This window comes from Anomaloglossus baeobatrachus, chromosome 10 (genome assembly GCF_048569485.1).
Source record: "Anomaloglossus baeobatrachus isolate aAnoBae1 chromosome 10, aAnoBae1.hap1, whole genome shotgun sequence".
In the NCBI taxonomy this organism is placed as follows: Eukaryota; Metazoa; Chordata; class Amphibia; order Anura; family Aromobatidae; genus Anomaloglossus; species Anomaloglossus baeobatrachus.
The window spans coordinates 52,129,125-52,150,109 of record NC_134362.1 but is presented as its reverse complement, the minus strand read 5'-3'; the positions used below and the strand labels follow the sequence as shown (position 1 = coordinate 52,150,109).

Genomic DNA, 20,985 nt, shown 5'->3' with positions numbered 1-20,985 from the left:
TCTGTGGCACGCCCACGGTCCGCCCCTCTTCACAGAACGCTGGCAGCCATTCCTGTGGTGCAGTCTGAGCTGGAGAGGGGAGACTGGTTCTGGGAGACCCAGACACGGGATTCTGGCGATCCTTCCTACCCCCATCCTGGGCGGTGGTCACGACGGACGCGAGTCTGTCAGGGTGGGGAGCGGTTTTTCTCCACCACAGGGCTCAGGGTACGTGGACTCAGCAAGAGTCCACCCTTCAGATCAATGTTCTGGAAATCAGAGCAGTGTATCTTGCCCTACAAGCCTTCCAGCAGTGGCTGGAAGGCAAGCAGATCCGAATTCAGTCGGACAACTCCACAGCGGTGGCATACATCAACCACCAAGGAGGAACACGCAGTCGGCAAGCCTTCCAGGAAGTCCGGCGGATTCTGACGTGGGTGGAAGACACGGCATCCACCATATCCGCAGTTCACATCCCAGGCGTGGACAACTGGGAAGCAGATTTTCTCAGTCGCCAGGGTATGGACGCAGGGGAATGGTCTCTTCACCCGAACGTGTTTCAGGAGATCTGTCGCCGCTGGGGGATGCCAGACGTCGACCTAATGGCGTCCCGGCACAACAACAAGGTCCCAGCTTTCATGGCGCGGTCTCACGATCACCGAGCTCTGGCGGCGGACGCCATAGTTCAAGATTGGTCGCAGTTCCGGCTACCTTATGTGTTCCCTCCTCTGGCACTGTTGCCCAGAGTGCTGCGCAAGATCAGGTCCGACTGCCGCCGCGCCATCCTCGTCGCTCCAGACTGGCCGAGGAGGTCGTGGTACCCGGATCTGTGGCACCTCACGGTAGGCCAACCGTGGGCGCTACCAGACCGACCAGACTTGCTGTCTCAAGGGCCGTTTTTCCATCGGAATTCTGCGGCCCTGAACCTGACTGTGTGGCCATTGAGTCCTGGATCCTAGCGTATTCAGGGTTATCTCAAGAGGTTATTGCCACCATGAGACAGGCTAGAAAACCAACCTCCGCCAAGATCTACCACAGGACGTGGAAGATATTCTTATCTTGGTGTTCTGCTCAGGGATTTCCTCCCTGGCCATTTGCATTGCCTACTTTTCTTTCCTTCCTACAATCCGGTTTGGAAAAAGGTTTGTCGCTAGGCTCCCTTAAAGGACAGGTCTCAGCGCTATCTGTATTTTTTCAGAAGCGCCTAGCACGACTTCCTCAGGTACGCACGTTCCTGCAAGGGGTTTGTCATATCGTCCCTCCTTACAAGCGGCCGTTAGAGCCCTGGGATCTGAACAGGGTTCTAATTGCTCTCCAGAAGCCGCCTTTCGAGCCTATGAGGGATGTTTCCCTTTCTCGCCTTTCACAGAAAGTGACTTTTCTTGTAGCGGTCACTTCTCTTCGGAGAGTGTCCGAGCTAGCAGCGCTGTCATGCAAATCTCCCTTCCTGGTGATTCACCAGGACAAGGTGGTCCTGCGCCCGATTCCGGAGTTTCTCCCTAAGGTGGTATCCCCCTTTCATCTCAATCAGGATATCTCCTTACCTTCTTTGTGTCCTCATCCGGTTCATCAATGTGAAAAGGATTTGCATTTGTTGGATCTAGTGAGAGCACTCAGAATCTACATTTCCCGCACGGCGCCCCTGCGCCGATCGGATGCACTCTTTGTCCTTGTCGCTGGTCAGTGTAAAGGGTCGCAAGCTTCCAAATCCACCTTGGCTCGGTGGATCAAGGAACCAATTTTTGAAGCCTACCGTTCCGCGGGGCTTCCGGTTCCCTCAGGGCTGAAGGCCCATTCTACCAGAGCCGTGGGTGCGTCCTGGGCATTACGGCACCAGGCTACGGCTCAGCAGGTGTGCCAGGCGGCTACCTGGTCGAGTCTGCACACTTTTACCAAGCATTATCAGGTGCATACCTACGCTTCGGCGGACGCCAGCCTAGGTAGACAAGTCCTTCAGGCGGCGGTTGCCCACCTGTAGGAAAGGGCTGTTTTACGGTCCTGTCACGAGGGTTATTTTACCCACCCAGGGACTGCTTTTGGACGTCCCAATTGTCTGGGTCTCCCAATGGAGCGACAAAGAAGAAGGGAATTTTGTTTACTTACCGTAAATTCCTTTTCTTCTAGCTCCAATTGGGAGACCCAGCGCCCGCCCTGTTTTCTTAGGGATTTTTGTTTTTTTCGGGTATACATGTTGTTCATGTTGATTGGTTTCAGTTCTCCGATGTTCCTTCGGATTGAATTTGTTTTTAAACCAGTTATTGGCTTTCCTCCTTCTTGCTTTGGCACTAAAACTGAGGAGCCCGTGATCCCACGGGGGGTGTATAGGCAGAAGGGGAGGGGCCTTACACTTTTAAGTGTAGTGCTTTGTGTGGCCTCCGGAGGCAGTAGCTATACACCCAATTGTCTGGGTCTCCCAATTGGAGCTAGAAGAAAAGGAATTTACGGTAAGTAAACAAAATTCCCTTCTTTTTTTTAAAGAGAACCTGTCAGAATGGAGTGGGGCCGCCTATACTGCTGCCCGCTTTTTGTTCAAATCAAATGAAAGTTTATTGACGTTATAGACAAAATATCAAGGGACAATTATCCAAGAATTAATCATTGCAACCATACCATAAGAGAAAAAAAATCACATATAAAATTTGTAGTTGGTACAAGAGTTCTTGTGTCCGATGCACATATTAAAACTCACTTGTTTTAATAGAAAACAGAGACGAATGAGAGAGCAAAAGAGCGAGAAATAATGTAGAAAGCTTAGAAGGTAAGAATGAATGAAAAAGAAGTAAGAGAAGCCAATGGAGATAAAACAGGTCCTGTATAGTGTGCCTATACAGTGCCTACAAGTAGTATTCAACCCTCTGCAGATTTAGCAGGTTTACACATTCGGAATTAACTTGGCATTGTGACATTTGGACTGTAGATCAGCCTGGAAGTGTGAAATGCACTGCAGCAAAAAAGAATGTTATTTCTTTTTTTATTTTTTTTTTAAATTGTGAAAAGTTTATTCAGAGGGTCATTTATTATTCAACCCCTCAAACCACCAGAATTCTGTTTGGTTCCTCTAAAGTATTAAGAAGTATTTCAGGCACAAAGAACAATGAGCTTCACATGTTTGGATTAATTATCTCTTTTTCCAGCCTTTTCTGACTAATTAAGACCCTCCCCAAACTTGTGAACAGCACTCATACTTGGTCAACATGGGAAAGACAAAGGAGCATTCCAAGGCCATCAGAGACAAGATCGTGGAGGGTCACAAGGCTGGCAAGGGGTACAAAACCCTTTCCAGGGAGTTGGGCCTACCTGTCTCCACTGTTGGGAGCATCATCCGGAAGTGGAAGGCTTATGGAACTACTGTTAGCCTTCCACGGCCTGGACAGCCTTTGAAAGTTTCCTCCCGTGCCGAGGCCAGGCTTGTCCGAAGAGTCAAGGCTAACCCAAGGACAACAAGGAATGAGCTCCGGGAAGATCTCATGGCAGTGGGGACATTGGTTTCAGTCAATACCATAAGTAACGTACTCCACCGCAATGGTCTCCGTTCCAGACGAGCCTGTAAGGTACCTTTTTACTTTCAAAGCGTCATGTCAGTCTACAGTTTGCTCATGATCACTTGGAGGACTCTGAGACAGACTGGTTCAAGGTTCTCTGGTCTGATGAGATCGAGATCTTTGGTGCCAACCACACACGTGACGTTTGGAGACTGGATGGCACTGCATACGACCCCCAAGAATACCATCCCTACAGTCAAGCATGGTGGTGGCAGCATCATGCTGTGGGGCTGTTTCTCAGCCAAGGAGCCTGGCCATCTGGTCCGCATCCATGGGAAGATGGATAGCACGGCCTACATGGAGATTTTGGCCAAGAACCTCCGCTCCTCCATCAAGGATCTTAAGATGGGTCGTCATTTCATCTTCCAACAACAACGACCCAAAGCACACAGCCAAGAAAACCAAGGCCTGGTTCAAGAGGGAAAAAATCAAGGTGTTGCAGTGGCCTAGTCAGTCTCCTGACCTTAACCCAATTGAAAACTTGTGTAAAGCTGGGTTCACACTAAGCGACAGCGACAACGACGTCGCTGTTACGTCACCATTTTCGGTGACGTAACAGCGACCTTGTAAGTCGCTGTTATGATCGCTGCTTAGCTGTCAAACACAGCAGAAGCAGCGATCATAACGTCGCTGTGCTACATGTTCAGAGAGCAGGGAGCCGCGCTTAGCGCTGGCTCCTTGCTCTCCTACAGTACACATCGGGTTAATTAACCCGATGTGTGCTGCAGCTACATGTCACAGTTCAGAGAGCAGGGAGCCGCGCGCACTGCTTAGCGCTGGCTCCTTGCTCTCCTTGCTACAGTATACATCGGGTTAATTACCCGATGCATACTGCAGCCACATGTCACAGTGCAGGAGCCGGCACTGGCAGCAAGAGCGGCGGAGGCTGGTAACCAGCGTAAACATCGGGTAACCAGGGAAAGGACTTCCCTTGGTTACCCGATGTTTACGCTGGTTACAGCTTACCGCAGCTCCTGCTGCCTGCTCGCTTCATTTCGTCGCTCTCTCGCTGTCACACACAGCGATGTGTGCTTCACAGCGGGAGAGCGACGACGAAAAAATGAAGCTGGACATTCAGCAACGACCGGCGACCTCACAGCAGGGGCCAGGTCGTTGCTGGATGTCACACACAGCGACAGCGACGGGACGTCGCTGCAACGTCACAGAAAATGGTGACGTAGCAGCGACGTCGTTGTCGTTGTCGCTATGTGTGACACCAGCTTAAGGCGCTCAAGATTAAAGTCCACATGAGACACCCAAAGAACCTAGATAACTTGGAGAAGATCTGCATGGAGGAGTGGGCCAAGATAACTCCAGAGACCTGTGCCGGCCTGATCAGGTCTTATAAAAGACGATTATTAGCTGTAATTGCAAACAAGGGTTATTCCACAAAATATTAAACCTAGGGGTTGAATAATAATTGACCCACACTTTTATGTTGAAAATTTATTAAAATTTAACAGAGCAACATAACTTGTTGGTTTGTAAGATTTATGCATCTGTTAATAAATCCTGCTCTTGTTTGAAGTTTGCAGGCTCTAACTTATTTGCATCTTATCAAACCTGCTAAATCTGCAGGGGGTTGAAGACTACTTGTAGGCACTGTATATCCAGCCCAGTTATCCCGTGATCCAGAGTCCCAATTCCGAGGAGTCCCTAAATAGAACCCAGGGAGTCCACACGTCTACAACTTTCTCCAACGTCTCTGTTGCCTGACCTATTAGTTCTTCCATCCTGAAAATCTCATTAAGTTCTGCAACAAATTCGGATCTAGAAGGGGTCTTCGCCTGTTTCTATAATCTGGGGATCAGTCTCCATGCAGCTGCCAAGAAGTGCCTGAGGATGTTCTTCTTGTATTTAGCAATGGAGAAATCACTCAGGGACAAAAGGGCAAGCTCAGGGGTAGGCTGGATTCCCATCCTGGAAACCTTGTTAAAGAGGTTGAACACATCGTCCCAAAATTTCCTTATAGGGTGGCACTGCCACCAGGTGTGTATGTAAGAGCCCCTCTCGCGAGAACATCTCTAACAGGTATCGGGAGTTCCGGGAAACATGGCTGCTACCCGCTTTTTAAATATCCGGGTATTTATAAAGCGGGCAACAGTATAGGCGGCCCCGCTCCATTTTACAAACCGCCAGCACGTGGTGGGAGGTTGATGCCTCAGTTTGTGTGGTGTCTGGTTATTACACCATGGATATGTGGTCCCTTATCTGAGGACTACACACAGGGCCACTGGCGTTATCCTATTGCATGCATGAGCATTAGCATTTGATTAGATGGCCTTCATGCTTTATGGACCTACCACTAGTACACTGATCTTCCCCTGATGAACCCCCCCCCCAAAAAAAAAGGGGGGGAAACACGTCAGGGTTTTCTCTGTATATATCTGTTACCCTTTACTGGGATGTTTTATATTTTATTAGGTGTAAGCATATTGTTGCGGTTATTGGTATCTATTTTGTTATAGCCCTTGACAGATTTTTCTTTCTAGGCGGTTGCTTGAGCTCATTGCTCTTTGATAGAAAAATGTTTTGTCTATGCTATAATTTGACCAGGGACGATTTGGCACTTCATCTTATTTATATGTTGGTGACGGGTGCCTACTTCAGGCAACGCCAGGGTATAGGGATAGTGGAGGGGCAGCCGACGAGGAATGGGGGGCACCCAAAAAAAACAAAAAAGTATGGTGCACCTCCGTTGGTAGGTAGGTGAAAGGGAGGCAACAGCTAGTCCCTTGTTAGCCTACCCCTGTTCATTACTTAATGGCTATTCAGCTGATATAGACAATACCTCACGATCCCATCACTAGTTGTTTGCCCTTTTCCGCACCCACTTCACATGACGTTTGTCTGAATTGTAGTGATGTGCAATATATCACGTAGTATTTTAGCATTTGTATTTTAATAGTCGAATAAAATCTATTTTTTAGAAGTTTTTTTTTTTCTTTGTCGCTCCTTATTGGTAGACCCAGACAATTGGGGTGTATAGCTTATGCCTCCGGAGGCCACACAAAGTATTACACTAAAAGTGTAAAGCCCCTCCCCTTCAGCCTATACACCCCCCGTACTGCTACGGGCTCATCAGTTTTTATGCTTTGTGCGAAGGAGGTCAGACATGCACGCATAGCTCCACAGCTTAGTCAGCAGCAGCTGCTGACTATGTCGGATGGAAGAAAAGAGGGCCCATAACAGGGCCCCCAGCATGCTCCCTTCTCACCCCACTCTTGTCGGCGGTGTTGTTAAGGTTGAGGTATCCATTGCGGGTACGGAGGCTGGAGCCCACATGCTGCTTTCCTTCCCCATCCCTCAATTAGGGCTCTGGGTGAAGTGGGATCCTTTCGGTCTCCAGGCACAGGAGACCGTGCTCCATCCACAGCTCCTGAGGACCATGCTGGATAAGAGCCGAGTATCGTTCAGGGACATGGCCCTGCTACTTTGAGGTACTCTGTGTCCCCGTGGGGACCGCGCACAGCAACACTCCAGCATTGCTGGGTGTGCTAGTGCACCGGGGACAGCAGCGCTGACTGCGTTTGTGCCATTACACACTTCAGCGTCGCTGAGTGTGTTCGTGTAGGGGGACTGCCGCGCTGACCGCCGCTGCCATGGTTATCACTACGGTGCGGCTGGGACTGTTAGTGCGCCGGGGACTTCCGCGCCGACCGCGCTTATACGGCGGCCGCGCTTATAACTCGAGTCCCCGGCTTTTGCGGCCTAGTCTCGTTTTCTTCCCGCCCCCAGCCCTGCCAGTCAGGGGAAGGGCGGGACGCTGTACAGGACGGCAGCACTGAGGGCTGGAGCATGCTTTGCATACTCCACCCCCCTCACTCTGCACAGTGGGGCACCAGTTCCCGCACTTTTCTGGGTCACGCCCACGGCTCCCTCCTCTCCTCAGGACGCCGGCAGCCATTCCTCTCAGCTCTGCTAACGCTGGAGAGGAGAGACAAGCTCAGGGAGACCCAGGCAGGATTTCTGGTGCCCACACAACCGCATTGCGCAGGCGGTAAGCAGCACCTGTGGTGCTGGCCCCACTAGTGCAGAAGTGTAATTATAGATTACATGATTATAGACTATACTTTACACTGTATGGTGCACTGTTGATTTTTGTCTATATACCCTCCTGTATTGCTCAGAGGAGACAACAGCATGTCGTCCACAAATAGCAAGGGTGCCAAAGCACAGACTTACTATGCTGCCTGTGCAGCATGTACGGCTATACTGCCGGCAGGTTCCACTGACCCTCATTGTGTGCAATGCTCGGCCCCTGTGGCACTTTCTCAGCCGGAGCCTCTGCTAAGGGCGGCCCAGGGAGAACCACCTGTTAACACTGTCCAGGTGACAGGGACGGAGTTTGCAGTTTTTACTGAAAGACTTTCTGAGACTATGGCTAAGATATTAGAAGCCTTGCAGTCCAGGCCGGCATCTCAAGCCAGGGGCACTGTGGAATCATTGCCCCCTGGTCCCCCTCAGTTGGAACAGCAATGTCCTCCCGGGGTGTCTCATGGATCCCAGGGTGAGGTCTCTGACACGGACCGCAGCCCCAGACCGATTAAGCGAGCTCGCTATGATATCCCCTCGACATCATCACAATGTTCAGGGTCTCAGCGAGAGGACTCTCTGTATGATGAAGCGGAGGTAGCTGCTCAGGATTCTGATCCTGAAGCTGCTCTCAACCTTGATACTCCTGATGGGGACGCCATAGTGAATGATCTTATTGCGTCCATCAATGAAATGTTGGATATTTCTCCCTCAGCTCCTCCAGTGGAGGAGTCAGCTTCTCAGCAGGAGAAATTCCGTTTCAGATTTCCCAAGCGTACAAAGAGTATGTTTCTGGACCACTCTGACTTCAGAGAGGCAGTCCAGAAACACCGAGCTTGTCCAGATAAGCGTTTTTCCAAGCGCCTTAAGGATACACGTTACCCTTTCCCCCCCTGACGTGGTCAAGGGCTGGACTCAGTGTCCCAAGGTGGATCCTCCAATCTCCAGAATTGCGGCTAGATCCATAGTTGCAGTGGAAGATGGAGCTTCACTCAAGGATGCCACTGACAGACAGATGGAGCTCTGGTTGAAATCCATCTATGAAGCTATCGGCGCGTCTTTTGCTCCAGCATTCGCAGCCGTATGGGCACTCCAAGCTATCTCAGCTGGTCAGGCGCAAATCGACGCACTCACACGTACGTCTGCGCCGCAGGTGGCGTCTATAACCTCTCAAACGTCGGCATTTGCGTCCTACGCTATTAATGCTGTCCTGGACTCTGCGAGCCGTACGGCGGTTGCAGCCGACAATTCGGTGGCAATACGCAGGGCCTTGTGGCTGCGGGAATGGAAGGCAGATTCGGCTTCCAAAAAGTGCTTAACTGGATTGCCATTTTCTGGCGACCGTTTGTTTGGTGAGAGATTGGATGAAATCATCAAACAATCCAAGGGAAAGGAAACATCCTTACCCCAGGCCAAACCAAAAACACCCCAACAGAGGAGGGGACAGTCGAGGTTTCGGTCCTTTCGGGGTGCGGGCAGGTCCCAATTCTCCTCGTCCAAAAGGCCTCAGAAGGATCAGAGGAACTCCGACGCATGGCGGTCTAAATCACGCCCTAAAAAGACCGCCGGAGGTGCCGCTACTAAGGCGGCTTCCTCATGACTTACGGCCTCCTCACACCGCATCCTCGGTCGGTGGCAGGCTCTCCCGCTTTTGCGACACCTGGCTGCCACAAGTAAAAGACCGTTGGGTGAGAGACATTTTGTCTCACGGTTACAGGATAGAGTTCAGCTCTCGTCCTCCGTCTCGATTCTTCAGAACATCTCCGCCTCCCGAGCGAGCCAAGGCTCTTCTGCAGGTGGTGGGCATTCTGAAGGCAGAAGGAGTGGTGGTCCCGGTTCCTCTTCAGCAACAGGGCCACGGTTTCTACTCCAACCTGTTTGTGGTTCCAAAGAAGGACGGGTCCTTCCGTCCTGTTTTGGACCTAAAACTGCTCAACAAACACGTAAGGACCAGGCGGTTCCGGATGGAATCCCTCCGCTCCGTCATCGCCTCAATGTCCCAAGGAGATTTCCTAGCATCGATCGATATCAAGGATGCTTATCTCCACGTACCAATTGCTCCAGAGCATCAGCGCTTCTTGCGCTTCGCCATGGGAGGCGAACACCTTCAGTTCGCGGCACTGCCGTTCGGCCTGGCGACAGCCCCAAGGGTTTTCACCAAGGTCATGGCTACAGTAGTTGCGGTCCTCCACTCTCAGGGTCACTCAGTGATACCTTACTTAGACGATCTGCTGGTCAAGGCACCCTCTCAAGAGGCATGCCAACACAGCCTCAACGTTACTCTGGAGATTCTCCAGAGTTTCGGGTGGATCATCAATTTTCCAAAGTCAAATCTGACACCGGTCCAATCGCTGACATATCTTGGCATGGAGTTTCATACTCTTCCAGCAATAGTGAAGCTTCCGCTGGACAAACAGCGTTCACTACAGACAGGGGTGCAATCTCTCCTTCAAGGTCGGTCACACCCCTTGAGGCGCCTCATGCACTTCCTGGGGAAGATGGTGGCAGCAATGGAAGCCGTCCCTTTCGCGCAGTTTCACCTGCGTCCACTTCAATGGGACATCCAACGCAAGTGGGACAGGATGCCGACGTCCCTAGACAGGAACGTTTCCCTCTCTCAGGCAACCAAAGCTTCCCTTCGGTGGTGGCTTCTTCCCACTTCATTATCGAAGGGGAAATCCTTCCTACCCCCATCCGGGGCGGTGGTCACGACGGACGCGAGTCTGTCAGGGTGGGGAGCAGTTTTTCTCCACCACAGGGCTCAGGGTACGTGGACTCAGCAAGAGTCCTCACTTCAGATCAATGTTCTGGAGATCAGGGCAGTGTATCTTGCCCTAAAAGCGTTCCAGCAGTGGCTGGAAGGCAAGCAGATCCGAATTCAGTCGGACAACTCCACAGCGGTGGCTTACATCAACCACCAAGGTGGGACACGCAGTCGGCAAGCCTTCCAGGAAGTCCGGCGGATTCTGCTGTGGGTGGAAGCCACAGCATCCACCATATCCGCAGTTCACATCCCGGGCGTAGAAAACTGGGAAGCAGACTTTCTCAGTCGCCAGGGCATGGACGCAGGGGAATGGTCCCTTCACCCGGACGTGTTTCAGGAGATCTGTTGCCGCTGGGGGATGCCGGACGTCGACCTAATGGCGTCACGGCACAACAACAAGGTCCCAACATTCATGGCTCGATCTCAAGATCACAGAGCTCTGGCGGCAGACGCCTTAGTTCAGGATTGGTCGCAGTTTCGGCTTCCTTATGTGTTTCCTCCTCTGGCACTGTTGCCCAGAGTGTTACGCAAGATCAGGGCCGACTGCCGCCGCGTCATCCTCGTCGCTCCAGACTGGCCGAGGAGGTCGTGGTACCCGGATCTGTGGCATCTCACGGTCGGCCAACCGTGGGCACTGCCAGACCGACCAGATTTGCTGTCTCAAGGACCGTTTTTCCATCTGAATTCTGCGGCCCTCAACCTGACTGTGTGGCCATTGAGTCCTGGATCCTAGTGTCTTCAGGATTATCTCAAGAGGTCATTGCCACTATGAGACAGGCTAGGAAACCTATGTCCGCCAAGATCTACATTTCTCGAACGGCGCCCCTGCGCCGCTCGGATGCACTCTTTGTCCTTGTCGCTGGTCAGCGTAAAGGGACACAAGCTTCCAAGTCAACCCTGGCTCGGTGGATCAAGGAACCAATTCTCGAAGCTTACCGTTCCTCGGGGCTTCCGGTTCCCTCAGGACTGAAGGCCCATTCTACCAGGGCCGTGGGAGCGTCCTGGGCCTTGCGACACCAGGCTACGGCTCAGCAGGTGTGTCAGGCAGCTACCTGGTCGAGCCTGCACACTTTCACGAAGCACTATCAGGTGCATACCTATGCTTCGGCAGATGCCAGCCTAGGTAGGCGAGTCCTTCAGGCGGCAGTTGCCCACCTGTAGGACGGAGCCGTTACGGCTCTATTATGAGGTATTATTTACCCACCCAGGGACTGCTTTTGGACGTCCCAATTGTCTGGGTCTCCCAATAAGGAGCGACAAAGAAGAAGGGAATTTTGTTTACTTACCGTAAATTCCTTTTCTTCTAGCTCCAATTGGGAGACCCAGCACCCGCCCCTGTTTTTGTATAACACATGTTGTTCATGTTAAATGGTTTCAGTTCTCCGATATTCCTTCGGATTGAATTTACTTTAAACCAGTTTATAATTTTTTCCTCCTTCGGGCTTTTGCACCAAAACTGATGAGCCCGTAGCAGTACGGGGGGTGTATAGGCTGAAGGGGAGGGGCTTTACACTTTTAGTGTAATACTTTGTGTGGCCTCCGGAGGCATAAGCTATACACCCCAATTGTCTGGGTCTCCCAATTGGAGCTAGAAGAAAAGGAATTTACGGTAAGTAAACAAAATTCCCTTCTTTTAATTGTAGTCCCACTACTCAGCATTAATGTCCACACATCGATGTAAAGCTCATAGAGAAGACTTTTCTCAAATATCTTGTGTAGTAAATTCTGACTGAGCAGTGCTATTGCAGTCCACTCATCCCCATCACTTGGCCTTTGAGATATGGTGAGGTCACGTCAACTTCCAGTTTACCCGACATCACCGAGGTCGGCCCCAGTCTCACTGAGTCATTGGGCTGTGGGCGGAGTTTCGCCGCTCTTCACAGCTCAGCATCTCGCGCTCTCTCCTTCAGTGCAGAGCGCTGCAAGCAGGAGCGATGCTGGGCTGTGACGACCGGTGAAACTCCGCCCACAGCCCAGTGACTCACAGAGACTGGGGCCGCCTTGGTGATGTCGGGTCAACTGGAAGTTGATGTGACGTCACTGGATCTCAGAGGTCATGGAGCCCTGGGAACAAGTAATGGGGATGAGCGGTCTCCGATATAGCCACTCCGAGTCAGAATTTACTACACAAGGTATTTGAGAAAAGCCTTCTCTATGAGGTTTACATTGATGTGGCCACTAATGCTGAGTAGTGGACCACTCCTTGTAAATCCGAGAACTGTTGGTTCTTGGTTTTGGCCAATTACGTTCTTCTTGTGCGGTAGTTCTTTAGCTTTGGTACCATCTTATCTTTCCTCTGGAATAATGATTATATAGCAAGATTTATACTGTGATAATATTTTACTTAATAATAATAATTGTATTTCCATAGCGCCAACATATTTCACAGCACTTTACAATTATTTACAAATAACACAATACACAAAGAACTACTGGCACCCAAACTGTCTTATACTGCAACTGAGCATGTGCCAGATTAGAGAATAATGCCTCCTGCATTCATCGCAACATTATATAAGTAACCAAGATGTTCGCAGAGACTTGATATTACAGGACCATGACTTACTATTACTAAATAGTCAAATAAATCGACCTTTGGTGCAAGCAAGGGTCCTCTTTAAGGATTTCGCGGTAATACGCCCATTGAACCTGTCGTGTCTCGCTATGCATTTACGTTCTTTTGGATTCGACTGAAAACATATCACATCTCATGCTGTTTGCATCTGTGAAGGATGTTGACAACACAAATATTGTTCTGCTAGTTATATTTTTTTGAGAAGGTAGAATTTAGAGATGCATTATCATTCTGGAATTTTTTTTTTTTATTTTTTTTTTGAGCTAAAATGAAAGTGCTTAAAGTGTAGCATTTATAATCCAAATTGGACTGCTGTGGCACTAAATACGGTAAATGCAAGGAGGGCCTGGATGCCTTTCTTTATAAATCTAATATTGCAGGTTGTGATTGGTGATGAGCAGGCACTACCATGCTCAGGTGCTTAGTACCCATAACTAGTGATGAGCGGGCACTACCATGCTCGGGTGCTCGGTACTCGTAACTAGTGATGAGCGGGCACTACCATGCTCGGGGGCTCAGTACCCAAAACTAGTGATGAGCGGGCACTACCATGCTCAGGTGCTCAGTACTCGTAACTAGTGATGAGCGGGCACTACCATGCTCAGGTGCTCAGTACTGGTAACTAGTGATGAGCGGGCACTACCATGCTCGGGTGCTCAGTACTCGTAACTAGCAGTCAGATGCTTGGATGGGCGTGACTCAAGTATAATGGAAGTCAACGCGGGACTTGAGCATTTTTTTTGTTCCCAGTGACTTTCATTATTCTTGGTACTCAAGTCACGCCCATCCAAGCATCCAACTGCTAGTTATGAATACCAAGCAACCGAGCATGGTAGTGCTCGCTCATCACTAGTTACGGGACCCAAGCATGGTAGTGCTCGCTCATCAATAGTTACAAGTACCTAGTACCCGATTATAGCAGTGCCGCTCATCAGTAGTTAAGAGTACCCGAGTATGGTAGTGCTCTCTCATCACTAGTTACGAGTACTGAGCACCTGAGCATGGTAGTGCCCGCTCATCACTAGTTGTGGGGAATAGATTCTCTGGAATGTTGACCCAAGGTGCTAGACTGATCTCCGTCGTATGTGGAGTCAGGAAGGAATTTTTCCCCTAATGTAGTAATTTGCCTGTCTTTTTTTTTTTTTTTTTTTTTTTTTCTTTTCAAACTTGGAGCAGAATCTGAGCAAAAACTCTTTAAATCCTTCTTCTCCAAGTCTCAAAACTCCCCAAAAACTTTGGGTTTCTGCTCCAACAGCTGATCAAAATAAGACTCCTTGTGCACATAGCCTTATGGGTTTTTCGGGGTTTTTTTTTCCCCCTTCCTATGCATCAACATGTTGGGGTATATGTTGAACTTGACCTTGTTTCAGCCTTAAAACTATGAACCAATCTGCCTCATTAGATTGAGATGCTGCTATTGCCCAATGTATTGTGTGCATGTGTAGTGCTAAAGTCTTTTTAGACTTGATATGATCCTACCCGAAAAGCAGTATTGCTCCTATGAAACTTCTCCCACATCCGGTATTCTCATAGTCGGATGGCTACCCAATCATTTGCCTTATGTTCTCCAGTAAACCTTTTACCCTTTTATTTGCAAATGTTACTATACGTCACAGTTATTTTGCCGTGTAATCGGCAAAAACCGAGGATCCCGATATTAATTTTTTTCCATGATTTGAAGTATGTATGAGAAAGGGACACCTACACAAAATTTATTCAAAAGGTTAGTTTATTATTTGTTGCAAAAGGAGATGATCTCTGTAATTGCTAGTGTACCACATGAGAGGGAGGAACATAGAATTCGGTGGGCAGTCAACTTAGAAGCACTTCCTGTGGACAATGGAAGGACCGGCCTCATCGTATTCCTGCTTGCTGATCCACATCTGTTGGAAGGTGGAGAGAGAAGCCAGGATGGAGCCTCCGATCCATACAGAGTATTTACGCTCAGGTGGTGCAATGATCTATGGGTGGAAAAAAAATGACCAAGGATTATTCATCATTGAAAGGAAAGACATTCTGTACGGAACATGTACAAAGTGGAGAAAAAGGTTCAACTTCATTACTGGGGGAACTTTAAAATTTAGTGAGAACCTGACCATCGATTCATGCGGTCCAAACCACAGACCTTGGGGTGGACCATTTTAGCCATGTATGTTTTTCTCTGAAATCTTGAAGTATTGTTTGTACATAAGAAGTGACTTCTTAATCACCTGGAGTGGTACGGGAAGAAGTCATCCAAATACTAATTTTGTCTTTAATATCGGCCAGATCGGTAAAATATTGAAGCGCCAGAGCGTTTCAGACTAAATGATACCTGGGAGTTTGACGCTGTTAGACTCTGGTTTAAGGGCAGCATGTCTGACCGGTTCCGGTTAAATTTTGTTACCATTGACACCCCTAAAAAAATAAACTGATGTTTGTCTTATGTAAGGTTTACCTTGATCTTCATGGTGCTGGGTGCCAGGGCTGTGATTTCCTTCTGCATACGGTCAGCAATACCAGGGTACATGGTGGTACCACCGGAGAGCACATTGTTGGCGTAAAGGTCCTTGCGGATGTCAATATCGCACTTCATGATGGAGTTGTAGGTGGTTTCATGGATACCTGCAGATTCCATTCCTAGGGTGGATCAAATGGAGTTGTGTGAGATCAAAGAATATTGTGACAAAATAGAACGTAGATGCGGCGAACGATATTGTCCTCTTACCAATGAAGGATGGCTGGAAGAGGGTTTCTGGGCAACGGAACCTTTCATTTCCAATGGTGATAACCTGACCGTCGGGAAGTTCATAGCTCTTCTCCAGAGAGGAAGAGGATGCAGCAGTTGCCATCTCATTCTCAAAGTCCAAAGCTACGTATGCCAGCTTTTCCTTGATGTCACGGACAATTTCACGTTCAGCTTTATAAGGCAAGATGGAGCATGATTACAAAAAGTTCTAAAATACTTTGTGAATTGATTCATAAATTTTATTTTCGCTCTATTGGCTTTTTAAGTAAGAAGTCCTTACCGGTTGTGACAAAGGAGTAGCCTCTCTCAGTCAGGATCTTCATGAGGTAGTCAGTCAGGTCACGGCCAGCCAGGTCCAGACGCTGGATGGCATGGGGCAGAGCATAACCTTCATAGATTGGTACGTTGTGTGTGACACCATCTCCAGAGTCAAGAACAATACCTGTCGAGATATTGTAAAATTGTTAATTAAGGGTACATAGGGAAATACACACACTGAATTGCAGAATTATGCATTAAGACTAGTTTTTGCCTTTTAGGACTGCTATCCCCAATAGGTGGCACTAGTGTTCTAATATTTACATATTTAAAGTCCCTGAGGAGCATTGCATGGCCTATAAGTCTCCTCAAACATGCTTGGCCCTCTCCACAAGGAGAAAAGTTAACTCACTGTTAGAGGCCTCTTAACCAGACAAATCAGCCATACTTTGCACTGATGATGGGTAAACACCCTGAAACATGTGTTTGCAAATGGTGTTTCTGGTTTGGTATTTTATCAACAGTAACATGACAAGGCTTCTTAAGGGTTCATATTGACTTTTAGGATTGCTAACCCCCAATAGGTGGCACTTAGGTTCTAGTACTCATCCTCTCTAAAGAGACAATTTGCAGAAATGCCAAATTATCATACAATGTTTGTCCATATTACTTATCTCACCTGTGGTACGGCCAGAGGCGTACAGAGACAGCACAGCCTGGATGGCAACATACATTGCAGGGACGTTGAAGGTCTCAAACATGATCTGTGTCATCTTTTCTCTGTTGGCTTTGGGGTTCAGGGGAGCCTCAGTAAGCAGGGTGGGGTGCTCCTCTGGGGCTACACGCAGCTCATTGTAGAAGGTGTGGTGCCAGATCTTCTCCATGTCGTCCCAGTTGGTGATGATACCATGTTCAATGGGGTACTTAAGGGTCAGGATACCTCTCTTGCTCTGGGCTTCATCCCCAACGTAGGAATCTTTTTGACCCATACCAACCATGACACCCTGGAGAGGATGGAAAAATGTAGTTGTGAGAAGAATATCACAATGTGGATACAAACAGTCATATTTGCACTGATGAGGGGCAAACAACCTGAAACACGTGTCTGCAAAAGATTTTTTTTCTTTAGTTGGACTTTTTATCCTAAAGGCCCCGTCACACACAGAGATAAATCTTTGGCCGATCTGTGGTTGCAGTGAAATCATGGACATATTGTTCCATTTGTACACAGCCACAAACCTGGCACTGATTGTCCACAATTTCACTGCAACTTCAGATCTGCCACAGATTTATCTTTGTGTGACAGGGCCTTAAGTCTTATATTAGCCCCTTTAAAGGGTCGATATTGATGATTTCCACATTGAACATCATTATTGGAGACAAGCCTAAAACTAGAGGAATACATTACAATTCTTCCTCTTCTATCAGAACATGTATGTTCCAAATATGTTCCAACTTTATTGCGGAAAGTAGAACATTTTATTTGCTTGATTTGTGATTATATTAGACTATTGATAGAATATGTCGCAAATGGATTATGTGAGAAATAACTATAGGAGTGAAGAAATTACCTGGTGACGAGGACGTCCAACAATGGAGGGGAACACAGCACGGGGAGCATCATCACCGGCGAAGCCAGCCTTCACAAGTCCTGAACCGTTGTCGCACACCAAGGCGGTGGTCTCGTCTTCGTCACACATGATGGAGTCTGGAGAGAGGCTATTAAGGGAGCAGAAAAGGAGAATACACTTAAGTAACAGCTTAAGTAACAGTAGAGGCTTTGATAGTTATATTTTGCCCTCGCCTGGCGGCTGCACCTGTCCCTCCCTCCTGTCCCATCTGCTCCTTTTAGACCAGTTGTCCCTTTCCGTCTTAACTCAGCTGTCTTGCTCAGGATGTTAAGATGGAAGTTTGGCCAGAGAAGATATATTTAACTTCTTAAAATGTAATATGCATTACTAACATTTACAGCAAAAGGGATAAAGGTTCTAACCGTCTATAAGAACCTTACAACTTGCAAGGAAACTACAGGAAATTCTACATTACCATATTAAAAGACTGGCAAGAATAAGGTCAGTGTTGGTTTTGGGGAAATAGTATGTGTTTCTTTAGCTGGGGTGTGATTTTATGGAGTGATTAATATTTATAAAAGGCAATATATTGGGGATTATGTTTGCTCATTTTTGTGGCTTGCTGTAGATAAGCAAGACTGTACATAGAATTCTCTGAGTGTACAGATACTAGCTCCAAAACCATACAGATAGGGAACCTAGATTGTGAGCCCCAATGGGGACAGTGTTACCATTGTATGTAAAGCGCTGTGGAATTAATAACGCTATATAAATGAATAAATATTATTATATTATTATTATAGCCTACTTCATGCTTTACAGAATATAGTTCTAGGAATAAAATAATATTTATCTGTAGCGATTTTATAGAATATTCATCATTAACATTCTATAATGTTTATATATTTGATATATGTATATAATATATATATAGCAGAATACATTTTTGTTAATACATTCTATTTTATATAATTTTATATATAATATATATATATATATATATATATATATAAACATTCTAACATTCTTGTAAGCTAAAACAAGATTGTTCTACAAAGAGGAACATTTTTATATTTATATTAAATATTTTTATGATAAACTTTAAGCTAAAAAATAATGCAAAAATTGCTCCAAATAACTTAACAATATCATATAGAGATTTGATATGATTTGGAAAAAAGTGGGAGGTAATTACTCAATGGGAATAGCAAGGGAAATCATAATTGACTGAAAGGGATTTTAAGGGATTCCTAATAATCTGATGAGGATAATAAAGGCCTTCTAATGGATTATAAGGGATTCCTGATATACTCATAAGCATTATTTTACAAGGGATTCCGTTTATAAACTGCTAAGGATAATTCCTATTAATCTTATAGGGATTAAAAGGGAGTACTAATAATCTGATGGGGATTATAAAGCATTGCTAATAATCTGAGGAGGATAATAATCTTTTAAAAAGGGGTTTCTAACATTTTAATATGAATTATAAGGGATGCCTGATATACTGATATGGATTAATTATTAGAGATTCGTTAATATGCTGATAGGGATAATTCCTATTAATTTTATAGGGATTAAAAGGGATTCCTAATAATCTGATGAGGATAAAAGGGACATTTAATAAGATCTTTCTAATATTATACTGATAAAGATTATTTATAGGGGATTTATTTATATATTGATAGGGATAATTCCTATTAACTTTATAGGGATTACTAATAATCTGATTGGGATTATAAGGGATTCCTAATAATCTGATGGGGCTAATAAGGGACTTTTTAGAAGAGGTTACTAACATTTTAATACACTGATGATTATCTATAGGTTATTCGTTTATATACTGATAGGGATAATTCCTATTAATTTTATAGGGATTAAAAGAAATTACTAATAATCTAATGGTGATTATAAGGGATTACTAATAATCTGATGAGGATAATAAGGGACTTTAACACTAGAACTACTGAGGTAGTCATTTTGACTACTTTGCACTATGTATTTCTATATTGGTGTCACGAGTCCAGTAGGTCTAGTGTTAAATAAAACGTTTCTAATATAATATAGTGATAAGGATTATTTATAGGGGATTTGTTTATATACTGATAGGAATAATTCTTATAAATATTATAGGGATATCTAGACTAATAATAAAATGGGGATTATATGGGAAGCCTAATAATCTGATGGGGATAATAAGGGACTTTTAATAAAACGTTTCTAATATACTGATAAGGATTATTTTAGGGAATTCGTTTATATACTGATAGGGATAATTATTTAATCTTATAGGTATTAAAAGGGATTACTAATAATCTTATGGGGATTATAAGGGATTACTAATAATCTGATGAGGATAGTAAGGGTCTTCTAATAAGGGGTTTCTAATATTTTAATAGGAATTTTAAGGGATTCCTGATATACCGATAAGGATTATTTATAAGGGATTTGTTTATATACCGATAGGGGTAATCCCTATTAATCTAATAGGGATTAAAAGGGATTATTAATAATTTGTTAGGGATAATAAGGAATTGTCCGCAGTTCTTTCTATGAAAGGTTGCATGGTGCTGTACAGGACTTACCAAGCTGCAGCAGTGAGGGCGTAGGTGTAGCTGTGAGCTGGCTCGTGCTGCCCACTCACATGTATTTATATTGGTAGCCCCTGTAGTGGTGATCAGGGAAATCCCACACTCACTTAGCTCCATATTTGGAGAGAAGCCAGGACCGGCCCGGCCATCCTTGTGAGGGTCCAAGCTGGGGGTCTGAGTACTGACCATATATAGAGGGGGTCTCCCTCCCCCCAAGCCTCTATAGAGCTCACCCTTACACATGGCTATTCCTGGATGTAGAACCCGAGAAGCTTTACTTAGAAAGTGCTGTGTGTGTGTATAGATAGATTTCTTAAGGCAGAGATATTGACAGATTTGGAAATAACTAACAGATATATAAAAAAAAATATTTTAGAATTATAATTTAAATACTTGCAGCATAATTAACCGTTAAGACGCCGCGTAGTTATTGTATCTGCGCGGACAGCTGTACATTATAAGCTCTCATGAAGGCTTTGACGGGCTCAGTATCAAGCTACCAAGAAACATGTAACACCACATCAACAGTTACCACGCCGCGCCATAAAGTTCACTAGAAGACACATATTACATGACTAACGGCGGAGCAAAATTCACAATGAAAATATAAATATCATGTTTGCATACATTAAACCCTTTAAAGCAATTCTAATTATATGCTTGGTGCAACCTAATAGTGCAGCATTTTTTCTAAGGACTAATGTGCAGAACGAGATTCATTTTTTAAATTGACCATTTTATGTGTATATATTCTACTATCTAAAAATATACAGTACAGACCAAAAGTTTGGACACACGATCTCATTCAAGGAGTTTTCTTTATTTTCAGGACTCTCGTAGATTCACATTGAAGGCATCAAAACTATGAATTACCACATGTGGAATGAAATACTTAAGAAAAAAGTGTGAAACAACTGAAAATATGTCTTATCTTCTAGGTTC

The 20,985-nt window shown here is 46.1% G+C and overlaps 1 protein-coding gene across 1 annotated transcript; it reads right to left on the bottom strand.

The window, feature by feature from the left end:
* Positions 1-14,606: 14,606 nt before the first annotated feature.
* On the bottom strand, positions 14,607-20,140 carry LOC142255177 (actin, alpha skeletal muscle 3). The gene is made up of 7 exons (XM_075326654.1): positions 20,038-20,140; positions 17,453-17,600; positions 16,561-16,885; positions 15,904-16,065; positions 15,603-15,794; positions 15,333-15,514; positions 14,607-14,856 (listed from the first exon to the last, which is right to left on the bottom strand). Exons 2-7 carry the CDS (start codon positions 17,579-17,581, stop codon positions 14,713-14,715), a joined length of 1,134 nt encoding a protein of 377 aa, XP_075182769.1. The 5' UTR covers positions 17,582-17,600; positions 20,038-20,140; the 3' UTR covers positions 14,607-14,712.
* Between the last annotated feature and the right edge of the window lie 845 nt (positions 20,141-20,985).